This window comes from Buteo buteo, chromosome 6 (genome assembly GCF_964188355.1).
Source record: "Buteo buteo chromosome 6, bButBut1.hap1.1, whole genome shotgun sequence".
Classification (NCBI taxonomy): domain Eukaryota; kingdom Metazoa; phylum Chordata; class Aves; order Accipitriformes; family Accipitridae; genus Buteo; species Buteo buteo.
Window position 1 is genome coordinate 35,726,403 of NC_134176.1, and position 15,856 is coordinate 35,742,258.

General features: G+C 38.5%; 1 protein-coding gene across 1 annotated transcript in view; it reads right to left on the reverse strand.

The window, feature by feature from the left end:
• Nucleotides 1–15,491, reverse strand: part of FMN1 (formin 1) — a 146,304-nt gene extending 130,813 nt beyond the window's left edge. Inside the window, exons 1-2 of the mRNA XM_075030390.1 lie at nucleotides 13,266–15,491; nucleotides 11,039–11,156 (exon numbers count right to left, since the gene is read on the reverse strand). Coding sequence (XP_074886491.1) covers nucleotides 11,039–11,156; nucleotides 13,266–14,657 — 1,510 coding nt within the window. The 5' untranslated portion in view covers nucleotides 14,658–15,491. The remainder of the gene's footprint in view (nucleotides 1–11,038; nucleotides 11,157–13,265) is intronic.
• Nucleotides 15,492–15,856: the final 365 nt, after the last annotated feature.

Below are 15,856 nucleotides of genomic sequence, written 5' to 3' on the forward strand. Positions count from 1 at the left end.
TTCCTTAAGTTTCATTTGAAATCCAACAATGGCCAGGGCTCTGTGTGTCCTGCTCTTGGTGGGATACAAAACTGAGCAAGAAAATGCAGAAGGACACAGCAGGGGCTATATCTGAAATAAACTTCCATAAATGAGGTTAATATCATTCATTCCCTTTCTTAAAGCACAATTAAATCCCCTTTTCCTTCAGAAGACATCCCTACTGATTCATTGCTAATGGCATTATCAGTTAGTATCTAATTAGCCCTCACACAGTTTTCAATGGGATTTTATTGTATTTCTTTGGCAGCATTAAATGTGCTCTTGTTTTGAATCAGGACCAGTATGTGTCCAAATACATCAAGATTATGGAAAGGTAAAAAGCCATCATCCCTTTAATCCTTCCAAACTGACTAGTACTAAACTAGTAAACAGGGCAAATTCAGTTCTCATACAAAAAGCTTCAGTTCACATTTTTGATATGCAATCATTATTCAAATCAGTAAAAGTATGCTGCTACAATATTTTTCATCATTTATTAATTCACTTCACCTTGTCTTTTGCTTAAATTTAGCTGTTACCTCAGTTTTATGTAAGATATACCTCACAGTAGAGGACCATAGCCCATCAACTCAGAAAGAAATTTTCCAGCTCAGTTTTCACTACACATACAGTCTTTGCATCAAAGAGTTTTAGAATAAGCACCTGCCAGATTATAACAAGCCCAATTATTCGGCATATTAGATTATCTCTAAAATGAGTTACAATTACCTGGAGTTTGCTCGCAGACAAGAGAAATGGCGGGGCGGGGGGGGGAGAAGAAGAGAAAGTAATACACCAGTTCTCAATTGTGATGTTCTTCCACTCAGGCTTCAGATCTTAACTTTGCAAAAATTTCACACTCAGCGTTGTGGGATGGATCTGACAGTCAAAGAAACCAACCTACATTCCACTCACTTTAGTGGGAAGGCAGCCACTGAAACTGAAGCAATGTAAGCCAGAATTCTGAAAACAGATTCTCATCTATATTACAGAACTTCTGTAGTCTTTATTAGGTGCTGCACACTCTGCCTTTACTATTTTTATTCCATCAAGGAAAGGTAAATACTGCCTTTACAGTAACAAAAGAGACCAAAGACTAGACACAGACGGACAACATTACACTGTTCCACCCACCTGGCGGTCCCTCCTTGTAAAGCTTTAGGTAAGCTAGAGACAAAAGCATAAGTAAGATTGTATTTAAGCTTCACGCAGGGAATTTATATTTTTACACTGATTAAATACATACCCAGTCTGCCAGACTCCCTGCTTTTTATTCATTACTACAAATACATACCTCCGTCAGTATTTTCAGCTCCCATTTATATCATTTTGTCTTGCAAAAAAATATCAACTGCTTATGAATTGCTTAATTTCTTAAGTGTACCTAGATATCAGCACTGTCCATCAAATCAAACAGCAAGTATTTAAATAAATTTCTATCATGTAAAAAATCTCATGGATGTTCCTTAGTTAATAATAGGCCACATGCAGTAACACTATGAAAACAAACTTGCAAATATCTCTATAAAGCTCTTAGCCCAATAAGTATACAGAATTGCATATTGCACACCGTAGAATGATTAATAATATATTTTAGTCATTCCTCAAGATTTTCAATTGGAAATAACAATGATGCTCACTCATTATTGTCTTTTCATGTTGCTTGGTAAGGCAAGAAGAGCAATGCAGATCAGAAAGCTTAGCCTCTTCTGACAGATTCATTCCATACAATCTGATTAGAAGACACAAGTTTGGGGTGGGAACACTTTCAAGAATTCCTTGTTTTGCTTTTTAAGTTGTTTCTAAAACATGCATTTTTTAAAAAAAAGATAGGCTGTGCACTAACAGTAGCCGATGTATGACATATGCCACTGGGTGGCAGAAATAAAACATATAAGATATTACTAATGATTAGTAAAGTATGAGGCATGCGCCACTGTTTTGCAAAGAAAATACACACTATAGCATGCATAGAAATGCATAGAAAACCAAACATGAAATAAAATCTGGATGTTTTGGACAACCTATGTAATTTATGCAGATGCTTAATGTATGTTCAGTTGTATAATCACGCAGAAATTATCTGAACACAGAGCAGCAATAATGTTTATGAATATACACAATATATGGTCATGTAAATCTTTATCATAACACTGATCAAGCTGCACTGTTCATCACCATTTCTGAAAGAAAAGGTACAAGTGTTCACTAGTATATCTGGTGACCTGAAAATTTAACTTACAGCTTTGGGAATATTGAATACAGTGGGTCACAGGGTTTCAAATGGCAATTTTCATTCTCCAAAACTGTTGCAAAAAGCAAGTATACACACTCAAATATTATTCAGTATTCTATTTGTGTTCAAAACTGTGCTGTGCAAAAATTACCTTTTCTTCTTTGATATCAAAACAACTTACCTACTTGAATCATTTTAAATAAAATCATATATGAAAACCTTTCCCACAGAGATGTCCATAACTCACATTTCAAATAGATGAGTTACTCCTCAAACTTTATATTAGCAGTTTAGGAACCTTCTCTACCATGATCTTAAAACTTCTAGTAGAAAGTAGAAGCTCTGAAGATAAATGACCTAGATAGCCACTTCTGGTCATTAAATTCATAATTTTCGTAAAAAGTCTTACCTATTAAACTCATGTGCAAACATGCAAAATAATGTTAACACAATTTAAAAGTAATTAGAGAATAAAAGCTGGAAAACTTGAGTGCAATCTACCTCTCTCGAGATGTACCACACCCTGTAGCATAAAGGAAATAATTAACTTTTAATTGAGCTGATTCATTAAATTTCAGAATAGTGAAGGTTTCTTAATCTTTTCTCCCTCCTTGGTAACCCCCTTGGTCCCATCATTTTCAATATTCCCTTTTACTATAGTCTTTGTTTCCTCCTCCATTATTTCCCTATGTAGCTTTCCCCTTTAACCACCAGGTGTCAGAAGGGAATCTAGTCACCACAGCTGCACCTTTTTTATTATTTATGTATTTACTTTTACAGGCGCATTGATAGGACCTTCCAGGCTTTTTCAGGCTATGGTCCTAAAAAGCACCAAATGTTCAGGCTTTTCTTCCAATAAACATAGTCATGAGCAACCTTCAAAACATGTTATTTGTTCAGTCTTGGAATGGTGTTTAAAAAATGTAATTTTCACACAGAAGTAACACTGGGAGAAATACAAACATTTATTTGAAATGCTACATGAATGCAACACTTTAAGTAGACAAATTGTGGCTTACACATTTTTTACAAGATGACTGGTTAGTGAAGACTCAAAGCTTAGGTTTATAAAAAGTTGACGGACTTCCTTAAACTTTCTGAACACCAATTTGAACAAGTTTTGCATTTAAGCATGCTTTTAGAACTAGGAAATTAAAACTGATTTGTGCTTAAAGAAATTCTTAGAATTACCTGTTTTTTAAGTATAGGGGATTGGCTAAAACAATACTGAATGTAGTTTTGACACATTATTCTAATCCTTCTTCCTTCACCCCATTCCACCTATTCCTTTATGTCCTCCTTTCTTTACTTCCCATTGAAACTGAACTCTTTTACAGCCCTGTAATTCAATACATATAAGGATGTCAATTCCCCAGACTGGGAAATGAGCAGATATCCTTCACTTCAACTTAATTTGGTTTTTTTTAGACTTTTAAAGGAAGGAAGAACCCTCCAAGTCTAAAATTTCAATGATTTTCAGCACCTTAAAGATTCTGATACAGTGAAAATACATCAGATGTGAGGAAGAGAGACAGACAGAGAAGGACATGGGGAGAATAAACAGTCCTAAACAAGCCAACAGTCCAGTATCAAAATACTGTCTGGATATTGAAATAATACAGAAGATGTAAGAGTTAACTTACTACAGAAAATGAATTAACTTCACAACACTCATTGAATTCCCTGAGAACAACAAAAGGATAACCACAGAGAAGCAGCCTCCTGAAGGAAAATACCACAACCCCTTGATTGTCTGTTATGGAAATAAAGAAAATAGTCCTTATTCTTTCTGATTGCAAAGCAGTATAAAGCACTATTACGAAGCAGTCACCTGAGTAACTTATCTACTCGATCATTCCTCTCCTGTGAGAGGTTACAGCTACAGTTCATTTACCTGAGAGCAGAAATGAATAGCTTTGCTTATCACTTTCACCCTCCCAGGAAGGCAATATTAGGGGTCCTGCTGCTGGGGACATTCAACATTATTTCTTTCTCAATAAATGTCCTACTTCATTTTTACAAAACCAATCTATTACAGGATCACATTCACCAATGCAATATGGTAAACAACACCTTATCAGCAAACACAAGGAACAAATTTGTTACAGAATTTCTTTGATGAGTTACAGACTACCTATTTCATCTAGCACAAATTTAAAATACAAAGCACTTATTCTAGATCTATAACAGCTTTGCAATCACTGTATACTATATATAGTAAGCATATCTTGAGAATGCATGCATACTATACCTGCAGTACAAGTGTATATTTATTCAAATGTGGGTGGGTATGTGGGTGAATGTGCCTACACACACATGGGCACACCACTTCCCCAATATATTCTCAGCAATTCTCAAGTTTAGAACTGTTAACAAACTTAAAACATGGATCTATACAAAACTAAGAAATGTAAAATAAATAGGGTTGGGCTTTTTAAAGATAAGAGTATGTGTCTGTGCTGTAGCAGAGGGGACAAACTTGGCAGGGGTGATACCGAATTTAATTAAAAAGAAAGCCAAAAAGCAGTTCTAAATCCAGGTGCAAATTTTCAGAAAGCATCAGGGTGTTCAGACTCAGCGTTTCATTCAGACTAGTATCTAAATCTCTCATGTTCAAAAGCTGGGCCAAACAGAACTTCAGGTCATGTGTACAGTCAGACTGGAGAACAGGAAAGTGAATTCAGTAACACTCAGAGGCATTTCTGTTATACAAAGGCCCTCATATATTTTGAAATAGAACCATGGAAATAAAATACAAAGTCATTCTTCTTGTGCTGTACACAATTGCTCTTTCACTGTGTTTCAACTATATAACAAGAGTCATCTTGTAAAACCCTGTGACTGTTTTGGGCCTTTGCAACATCATATTGGTAGGACCCATAGTGGTACCTACATTTCAAAATATAAACTACAATAAAAGCAATAATTCACAGAACTTGCCTTCATTATATTCAGATAACAGATTAACTTTCTCACTAGGAAAAATGTAGTTTAAAAATCAAGTTGCTACTTTGAGTGGACCAAAGCTGTTCTGTATGTGAATTCTTAAGCATGCTGGTATCTACGCAGATGTAGGAATCCAGATATGGTTTTGTATAGTGTAAAACATGTCGTTGTCAGGTATCTGCTGCAATAGATTCATCCAGACTCAAAAACAACAGGTCTCCTAAAATTACTACATTTCTATTGATGGTATGCATAATGGAAATAAAAGCAGGGATTTTTATTGAAAAAGTGGAGCATAACTCTTCTTCCCCCTCACTTTGTAATAATATAATCCTCAGTGTATAGGAAGGCATGAACATTTTATCATATGGCCGTAAGCACAGTTACCATACTGTAAGTGTTATTTTTTGCAGATTTAAGTTTAGGAATTAAGTATTCTTTTCCATTCTGCATCTCCATCTCATGCTAATAGCCTATAAACAGAAAAAGGAATTTAATTTGGCTTGAAAAATAGGTCAGGATTCTTAATCCCAATTTTACGGATAGGTAAACTGAAGGTTGGAAGGGTCTCACAACTTTCCAGAAGTCATTCCAGAAGGCAGCAAAAGGACTGGAAATGGAACACAAGCACCTTAACAAATCTTCAGCATTAACAGGTGTCTATCTTTTTGTTCCTATCTCACAAGGCACATCATGAATGACAGCATCAGCTAAGGTGGGGAGAGAAAAGCAAAGGAAGTTTCTGTTGCTTGCTTGTGTTTGAGGGTTTTTCTTTTAATATTTTCAAAGTAAATCTTAGCAGACAGGACTGCAAGATATCTGGAAAAGTGGCTGCTGCGTTGATCAGCACATGCACAACCCATTTGTCTGAGAATGCTGAGATTTCCAAGTAGTACTGTGCTCAATACCTTCCAAATCCATAAAATTATAGCTTTAGTTATAATAATTTACAAAAACCTTTATGCAGCCCACCTGCAGTCTGAGGTCACATCAAATTGACCAGTGACCATTAAATCAAAAAAACACTATCTTCAATCGATGCATAATATCCTGCTTGCTGTAGTTGTGCTTTATCTAATTCATGACAATAAAATGTATAATAGAATACCAGAACTAAACCCCAAATACCATACTGAAATTAAATAAACTGAAATTAATTAAAAAAAGTTATTTTTTCTAATTTTAAGATGAAAACAACTGTTAGCAGCAACTGTTACAACAACTTCCTTCAGGACACTAACGACATCAAGCATTTTGTCTTTTTAGAGACAAACACAAATTGTTCAAAGCCACAAAGGAAGTTTATGTTAAAGAAACATAAGAAATTACGTTCTTATCTCTCATCTCTTTGTTCACACCATTATGCCTTTTTTTCTCTCACATAAGCTGGTTATTCTCTGCCTTTACATCATGACCATAAAGTGATTTTCTTGCGGGGAACCCAGAGCATAGGGGACCAAGGCCTTAATATATTTGAGAATTGGCAATAAACCTCTGCCATTATTTTGTATTTCGTTCACCATTTATCTAGACACTTTTTGTTTAATACGACCTTTCTCAGTCACCTACTGATTTTCTTATTCACCCTGAAAATTGTGCTTACAGCATCACAGACTATTGTTACAGAAATTGTGGCAGAGACAGCATTACCTCACTGCAGATTTAAGGATGATGAATAGACAGACTTGCGAGAAAACAGGGGTTTTTAATGTCAAATACAGACATTTGAATTAACAAGAAAACATGTAATGAAAAAAAGTACTAAATGGATTAATGTTTCAACTTGATTTTTTTTTTTTTTTTAACATTTTCTCCAGCCGGAATGTCAAGTACTTCTCTCTTATCACTTTTTAAATTTCTGTTTTGCTTAAGCAAAAGACTAAACTCTGTTTTATATAAGAGAACTATGTTGATCCTTATGGTTAAAAATGAATTTTTAATAGAAATCACAGGATCTGTATATCTACACCACCTTAATGCGGAGACTGTTCTTCAAACATAAGTACTTTTATGAGCAGCAGAATTCATGTCTAAACTCCTCTTCTTGGACATGAGAGGCTGTAAGTGCTGATCTAGTCATAAGCAGCAGCTGAGACATTCATTATATGTGGATTCTATGTGATCTAGTATCACAGATGAGTTTGCTCAGTATAGACATGAATTCATCTCCTCTACCTGGCTAGGTATATTCACCATATGTAACAGCTTACACATCTACATTTCTATCACATTTAATGCTTAAAAAAATGGGAGAAATCTCTAAAAACTATGGAGGAAAAAGAAACTTCTAATGAAAACAGAACAGAACTTTAGGACCAGAGAAATATGCACAGAAATGTCTTTGATTACATGGGAAATATTTCCATGGAATAAACCTATAACTATAAATTCAAATACCCTTTTTCTAGTCTTCCAGGATATAAATGGTGTAATGTAATACAGACTTTCTGAACTTCAGCTATTTTAGACTGACACACTTCAAAGAAGTTCCAGTTTCTCTAGAGAACCATGTAAGCAGCTTGTGTTAATTACAGAGAGCCAGTTGACAACGCAGTCACTTGCTCTATGGAAACAGAGGAATTAAAGGATTAAGAAAACATAAGATATGCCAAAATATCATAATATCATCCTTTTAATTCAAAATTTACAACTCAAGATTTGGGTGTTGGGGGTGACAATACTATGACTACACAAGATGTTATCAAAGGCATGAAAAAAACCTGTTGCAGAGTTATATTTGTTCACTAACTTCTTTCACTTCTAATATTCCTAACAGGCCTAGTCAGCCCCACACACGTGTTCCTTGTTATGTCCATTTGCTTTTCAGTTGGTTTCCCACACATCAAGCCAGACTACGAGCCTCAGGAGGGAGTTAGCTACTCCTCCAAGCTGCTATGAGTCACTGTGATGTCTGCTGCGTAGGCCAAATTAAGCCTGAATTTCTTGCTTCCACTAGGCAACAAGAACAATGAGGAAAAACATGGCAAGGAGGTGAGAAAAGATCAAAAAGCCAGGAATCCTCTCCCTCAACATCCCTACCTTCCTGTCATAGATGCCATAGTGCATGGTGATGAAGGAAGTAAATCAAAGACTTGGTGCAGAATTGTAAGAAAGATTACAGTATTTCAACTTCCAAATTTTCAGTGTTATTTTAAATACTAATTTCTCATGACAAACGAAAAAATTATGTGCTTCCTCATAAAATAAGTACAAAGACTTATGTCCACAGATTTATCCCTGGATGTGATCACACTTGTGACAGATGCATTTTGTTTAAACCTAAAATAAAGCTGTGCTAAATGAATACTTACCTAATAATTCAGCCTACTGTTATAGTTTGTATCTAGATTCCTATTGTTTTGGTAGATGAAACTCTTAATCACAGAAATTAAAACAGTAACATAAATCGTTGGCTGAAAGTTAAAATGAGTCACTTCAGCATTTTTTTATGTTACAGGTAATCAATCACCTATCCAGGAACATCAGTGGAAGAACACTGGAATCACAAACACCCTTGCCACACACAGTTTTTGAACTCTACTCTGAAATCAAGAATTTTCCATTTGATCTTAGCCGTCAGGACAAGACACTGGGGTAAGAAATAGGGTTTCAGGTTGAGACCAGTCAGTTTAACGGTGATCATTAACCTGCTTTATATCATATTTTTAAGAAGCCCACTCTCTGGACAAGAAGTTCCTAAGATACTGGTGGCTGGGAGGGAATTTTGGATGGGAAGGGGCATGAGGAAAAATGGCAGTATACACATGTGCTTCGAAGGTTACAACCACTGTCAGAGAGAAGATACTGAATTTAGAAGTAATGCTGTATTGCCACTTTCATATTAATTAAAAAAAACCACAAACCCTGCCCCCCAGCAATACGACCAACATTGACTACAAACTGTTTTTTTTAATTATATCAGCACTACTTATGAACAGTACCTTCCTTCTATGAACAAGAGACTGCATACATTCATTCCTGCGCATAGTGCTTTAAAACAGTCAGTCTAGTACTCAGAAAAGCAGATGTAACTGATCCATCATATGCAACTTACAACTGCTTGCAGTGTCCTTGCTGCCAACAACTGCTTTCTGGGCATCCATAAACAGCTGAAAGAAACACAAACCTGCTAATCACTGCGGTACACCTAAAACTCTACTGCACTTCTAACATATGCTGCAAATATAGTCTTTGCCTATTCCTTTTAAAAGCACCACTTCTGTCTCATCCAAGCTGAATCACCAGCAGTTTGTTTTCATTCAAATGCCTCTCTCTGCCAGACACTAGAATGACTAATGAACTGCAGAATCTGGTCTGTATAAAAATTTGACTTAGCAAACTAACCATCAGCATGTTGATGACACTGCCACCCAAAATATCACAGTAACAAAAGAGTAACAATTTACATGGGCTCTAAGCCAGTCTGTCCTTCCTATTCAAATTTCAGGAAAGCATGACCTAATTTCTCTGCAAGTAGCAGAATCTGGAGCTTTTGTTAACTCAGTTTCCTTTCCTTTCTTTATTTCAGCATATGTTTTTGCCACAGATGATTACAGTCATTAGGAGAAAAAATATTTATTTGGGTAAAATTAAATATGGCAAGCATATAGCCTATAATAAGAATCTAAGAGTAACAGAAAGAGCCTATAGCACTCCTTGTCAACAGCTGATTACCTGTCCTGGTCATCCAGTGATAGACTCCCACACCTCAGGCCTATCAAATGCATAGTAAATTCAATTCTGTCTGTATTAGGAACATGTTGTCCCCGTCAAAACCAAGTTTTCTGTATCTTCCAGCAACTTTTATGCTTCCAGTATCATGCCCACTTTATAAAAAAGGAAGATCAAGGCAGAGAAAACTGAGGAAAGAGGGAGAAAGAAGTAATACACTAAACAATACAAAACAGTAGATCTACTACTCCTATTTATTCTCTCTCATATACAAGGCCAAATGGATATCCACTGGAATTGTAAAGAGCCATACAGCATTACCCTGTAAAATTTCTCACAGCAAGGTAGTATAAAAGCTTGGTTTTTAATTCCACTTAATCCTTTCTAGGTCGTATTTTCTAAAATCTCCAGGTACATGAAGAACAGATGGTCTATTGCCTTTCATTTTGATATTTCAGACAATTCCACAGTTTCTGACTAATTTCTGGGTAACAAGGACTTCCTGTTTTATATTTAAGAATACAAATTTGAAACAGAGTTGCAGTGGCTACAATAACCACTTTTTCCCTTGTAAATATGTTATGTAAGTATTTGTCTAAATAACAAAGAATTAAGAAATATTTTTCTGTGGAAAGCTTACCTGATAACTAGTTAGCATTGCGCTTCAGACATACCCTCTCATATATTTGTACAGGAGAATATACACGGCTAGCTATAAAAGTAATCTGAGTGGATATGAGTATCTCTTTGTTTATAGACAAGTTGCAATAATGGTGTTCATTACTTTTATTCTGGATGCTACCTGACGAAAATCTGCAGCCAGACTAGAGTCCAGCAGGTCACTGTCCCCTGCATTCTAAGGCAATGGAAAAGGCAGTCAGGTTTCCATTCATTCACTATTCTATCACTCATTTTAACAGAATCCTATTAGAAATGGATAACCTGATTTATTAAAAAACCCTCTTCTTTCCTCATGAATTTCTACAAGCAAGCATTTAGATTTCAACACAGATTTAGCCATTTACATTTAAAAATCAGATGCTTAACAAGTAGCAGTAAACAACACATATAAGAAGATATTGTGACTTATCACCATCTCTGCATTAAGGAAGATTAAAAATGTCACAAACTAATTTCTGCAAATGCTTCACCTCTTTGTTTTACCTGCTTCTGTGTACTTTAATCCTACTTTCACTTCTTCATGCTTTGCTTTTGGTGGTGGCCAGACAGTCTGGAGTCTCCCTGGAGTCTTGTCATCTTGCTCTGAGGGACTCAGGTCAGGCTGTTAAAATTACGCAAGAAAAAATTAAAGTCTGCAGTATCAATTGAATCCAAAACAGCAACTGCCATGCTCAGCTCTACATGTGTACTCCAGAATGGTTATCTGCTTCATTCTACTGATTGAAACAGTGCTCAGTTGGTTGGAAGGGATAAAAAGAAATCAGTGTAGAAAAATAATTCTGAGGAGGAAAGTAACATAATGCATGTGACATACGATGATGTGTTGAAACGGTTCACATCAGTGTGTAAAGCTGTCTATCCTTTGGTGAACCATAGCGGTGGTCAAGAACACTAGGGTTTTTTCCTGTATCTTTTTTTCAGAGTGAAACAACCCATCTGTTCTCCTCTTACAAGTAAACATTAGTGCAATTCACCTAAGACATCATTTGACAATATAATTTTCTAGAAGCGGAGCTAGTTCATGAAATTCCTGCCCCACCCCCAGCAGCTTGCTCAGTCCACATACCATGTAATACTGCCACATCAAAGTGCTGCTGCAGCTGTTAATGGGACTGCACTGTCAACTGGAATGCTAAAACAACCCTTTAAATGGGGACATGTCCCCCCCCCGCCCCCCAAGTAAACAAGCATTCTTTTAGAGGTTTATGTTTTGGTTTGTTGTTTTTTTTTTTACACCTCTAACATTTCTGTAATCTGATTTACAACATGCTACTACCAGTAATTCCATAGACACAACTGCAGCAACAGTAAAACCCTATACGAAAGTGTCCCCATAAATGGCCCACATGAGCAAGGAAAAAGGAAAGGCAAGACCCTTTTACTCTGGCTTTGCCCTGAGAAAATGTACATTTGTACTAGACCGGACGTGAAGCAGACATTTATAAAAGCCACTCCTGCTGACTCCTGCGCTTTCTCCCTCACTGTGTGTGATGACAGCTTCCCAAATAGGTTTGCTGTAAGCCACACAAACGCTTACGCCAGCACAGCACAGGGAACGGTGTAAGCAGGAAGAAGCAGGCCAGGAATGGGAAGGGCACACACAGACTGCAATTGCTGTACACGCCACGGCCAACAAGTACATCTTTTCTCCTCCCCATAGGTAATTTACTACAAACTGGTATTATCGGTCTACCCAGGTCAGTCAAGATTTTTAAAAAGTTTTTAATGTTATGTAAGAGTAAGAATTTGAAAGAGAGTACAACCAACACAGCAAATTAACTTAAGTAGCTTCAGTTTTAGGGTCCAATCCTACAAATTTAATTATTCAGATAATGCCCCCTTTAGCCAACAAGAACAATCTTCTGGACTGATTAAATCTGCCAAAGATGTAGCTTCAAGAATTTTGGGTTGGGGCAACCCCAACCTAAGGGTTACTCATGTAATTATATAGTTCAAATCACACTCAAATTCATTTATCTTTATAGTTCTACGAAAACTTAGCATATATTTTTCATTTCTTAAAAATATACTAACTAAATCTCCATATGCTTAAGAATATTAACCTTGCAAATGCTTATATTAATCCATAACTTGGAGTCGTCTAATTGGAACCACTGTTATACTCGGATAAGGTTAAATGCTTATCAATATTTGCTAAGCCAGAGATATGCATGTAAGTAATAAAAAAATTACTTTAAATTCTATGTGTTGGACAAACTGAGTTGAAATTCATCCGTAACTTCTTGTATCAGCTCTTATCATAAAATTATTCCTAAAGGTAAAATGAAATATTACTTTTAAAAATAAAAAACTCAATGAAAGAAAACAGAGTGAGATTGAGAAACTATTAAATAATACTACAGTAAATATTTGCAGCACCAACCCGATTTAAAGCCATACTTAACATACAGGCAACTGTTTTGTAGTGATCTTTTAAAATCAGAAACTGATTTTTAAGTTCTCGCTTCTAATTGAAAGGCTGTAACTATCATCACCAGTTCTCATTGAATTCTGCTACAACTGCAGATGATCAAAAATTTTGACTAATTAGCCCCAAGCTTTCTTCAGTTGGGAATCCAAAATTTGAGATTGCCAAAAGAAGAGGACAATTCTTACATCTTGACCTTAAGTCCCCACCAATAATTTTTACACAAATTATTTTTTATCCATCTACTTCCAGATCTTAGGAAGAAAAAGTAGTTCAACCTACAGATTTGTCTGCTGGTCCATCCCCAGGCTTTGATTTTGACCTTTCAAATACAGCTTTCAAGGACTCTTTTTCATTTCTCATTTTGCGCTTTATGGCTTCCAGCTCTGAAGTATCTGCAGTTGTTTCTTTTTTGGGAGGCCGTGTGAATAAAGCTTTAAAGATGTCCAGTGCAGATTCTGCGGGGCTTGATTTTATTTCCTCAGAGGGAAATCGTGGTTCTGTTTTGCCGGAGGCTTTGTTCTCTTGAGCTTCATCACTGTCCTCAGTCTCCCCAGATCCCTCCCCAGAGTCCTCAGTTCTATCTTCATTCTTGGAGACGTCTATGTTTAACAAGTGCGAGAGTTGTTCCAGGAAAGTAGGGCTTGCCTTAGGTTCAGCTGATTTTTTTTTAGTGGTCAAACCTGATGTAATACTGGATTTCTTAACTGGCTGTCGTAATTTAAGCAGAGCTAAATCATTCTCCCTTGGTTTAATTTCTGTAACAGTTTCGCCATCCTCTGTGGTCAGTCCCTTTTTCCTCACACGTAGTCCACTAAAGAAAGCGGGCAGCTGGAAGGTCTTTTCAGCCAGTGCTGTTTTTTGGAGCGATGTATTATCAGCTGAAGGTCTTTGTTCTTCATCTGGAAGTTCTTGAGGGCATTCCCCTGTGGCAAGCAAGTGACTGAACTGCTCGTCCATTAACATTTTGTCTTTTCCATTGGAGTCATGCTCCAGAATACCATCCAGCTCTTCTGGGAGCTGCTTAGAAGCTGGTGGGTGTAACTCAATGTCATCTGTATCCACAGTGTCATCGCTGTTGCTGCACCCTTCTGATTCTGACTCTTCTTTATTTTGATTGTTATCATCCAAAGCCTCAGCAGACAACGCAGCATTATTTAGTGAGGATTCGTCTGTATTGTTTTCATCGGTGTCTAGGTCCTTACTCTCTGTGTCCGATTCTGTATCACTTGTTGTATGAACCAAAGTACCTTGTACAAGAATAGCATCCTTGTCATCATTGTCAGATTCAGACAAAGAAGTCTGTACAAACCTTAAATGGTGAAGAAGTAATTCATTTTGTTCGGCTAACTCCAGTTCCAGGTCAGTTTGCCTGCCAGACATTGGGTCAGCTTGGCCACTGGTACTATTCATGCTGTGGTGATTTTCCAAGTCGTCATTACAATCATTATCATTCCTCTCATACCAGGTATTAGCATGAGTATTTATATGGGTGTGCAAAGGCTGAAATGCTTTAAGCACTGTTTCTTCTTTGCGAGCTGTGGATTCAAACTTAGTTGTAAATCCAAAAAGTGTTTTCACAGAAAATGTAGTGAAAAGATCAGGCTCGCTTTCTGCTGTGCTCTCCAGGTCGGAAAGCTCACTACAATCAGGCACCGCATCTCCTCCTTCCATGTCGCGTGAAGTACAGAATAGGTTTGCTTCTAGCAGTGCTACTAACTGCTACACCAATACTTACTCCACGCATTCAGAGAGCAGACCGAACTCCGGCTGGCACTGCCACGGGAAGGCAGCCCGCCTCTCCCGGGCCAGCCTGCCCCTCCTTCCGCTTACAGCGCCGCAGCCCAAGTGTCCGTCAGGTCTCCAGACTCTACTTCAGGAGCAGCGAAAAGACCCACCGGGGGGGGGGGGGAACAAACACACAAAAGTTCTCCGCGGCGTCGGTAACTTTTTCCTTCGCACAAAGGGCTTTTTGTCGCCGCAAACGTGCCGGCGCACTAATCTCGGTTGCAGATCCGACCAATGGCTCCTGCTCGGGACTCCCGCGATCCTACTGGCGGCACGCCGCCCGCTGCCTGCGTGCCCCGGCGCGCCCAGCAGCTCGCCCAGCAGCTCGCCCAGCAGCTCGCCCAGCAGCTCGCCCAGCAGCTCGCCCAGCAGCTCGCCCAGCAGCTCGCCCAGCAGCTCGCCCAGCAGCTCGCCCAGCAGCTCGCCCAGCAGCTCGCCCTCTCCGCAGGCCGCCGCCTTCAGGGGAGCGGGGCGCCATCCGAGGGGGCCGCTTCCTCGCCCCGGTGCGCCGGCTGCGAGGGCTTTTCAGCGGGAAGTGCCCGACGGACTCTTTCGCGTAGTCTTTCCACTTTGATGAAGATCCTCTTTGGTAAATCCATAATCACCGAAAAACGTCAAATGGAAACCCGAAGCGACGAACGTGCAGCTCCCGGCGCCCCCGCCCGGAGCCTGTGCAGAGCACCCAGCTCCCGGCCGGCCAGAGCCAACGCTGGTGAGCGCCCTTGCAGCCGAAGAAAGCGGGGGGGGGAAACAAACCCAGAAAAAAAAAGAAAAGAGGCTTTCTTCCGATTTGCTGCAGGTTTCATCCGGAATGCAGATTCCAGCCTCCAGGGCCACGAACAAAAACCAACAGGACTGGTTTCATATTACTGCTGTCCCAACTCCGCACAGCGATTGCTGTGAACTGTACCCAGGTAGTTATCAAAGGCTTTCGCCACACCCAGGGACTGGACTGGGAGCTCTGTGGGTGGGCAGGGGAAACAGCCAGCGCCCAGGAATGCCGAGTTAACTGTTTACAAATCGGGCAGGCTCTCCGTCTGCGCTGCGCCCAAGCTCGGATTACTTCCAACCCGAACCATCTCTGC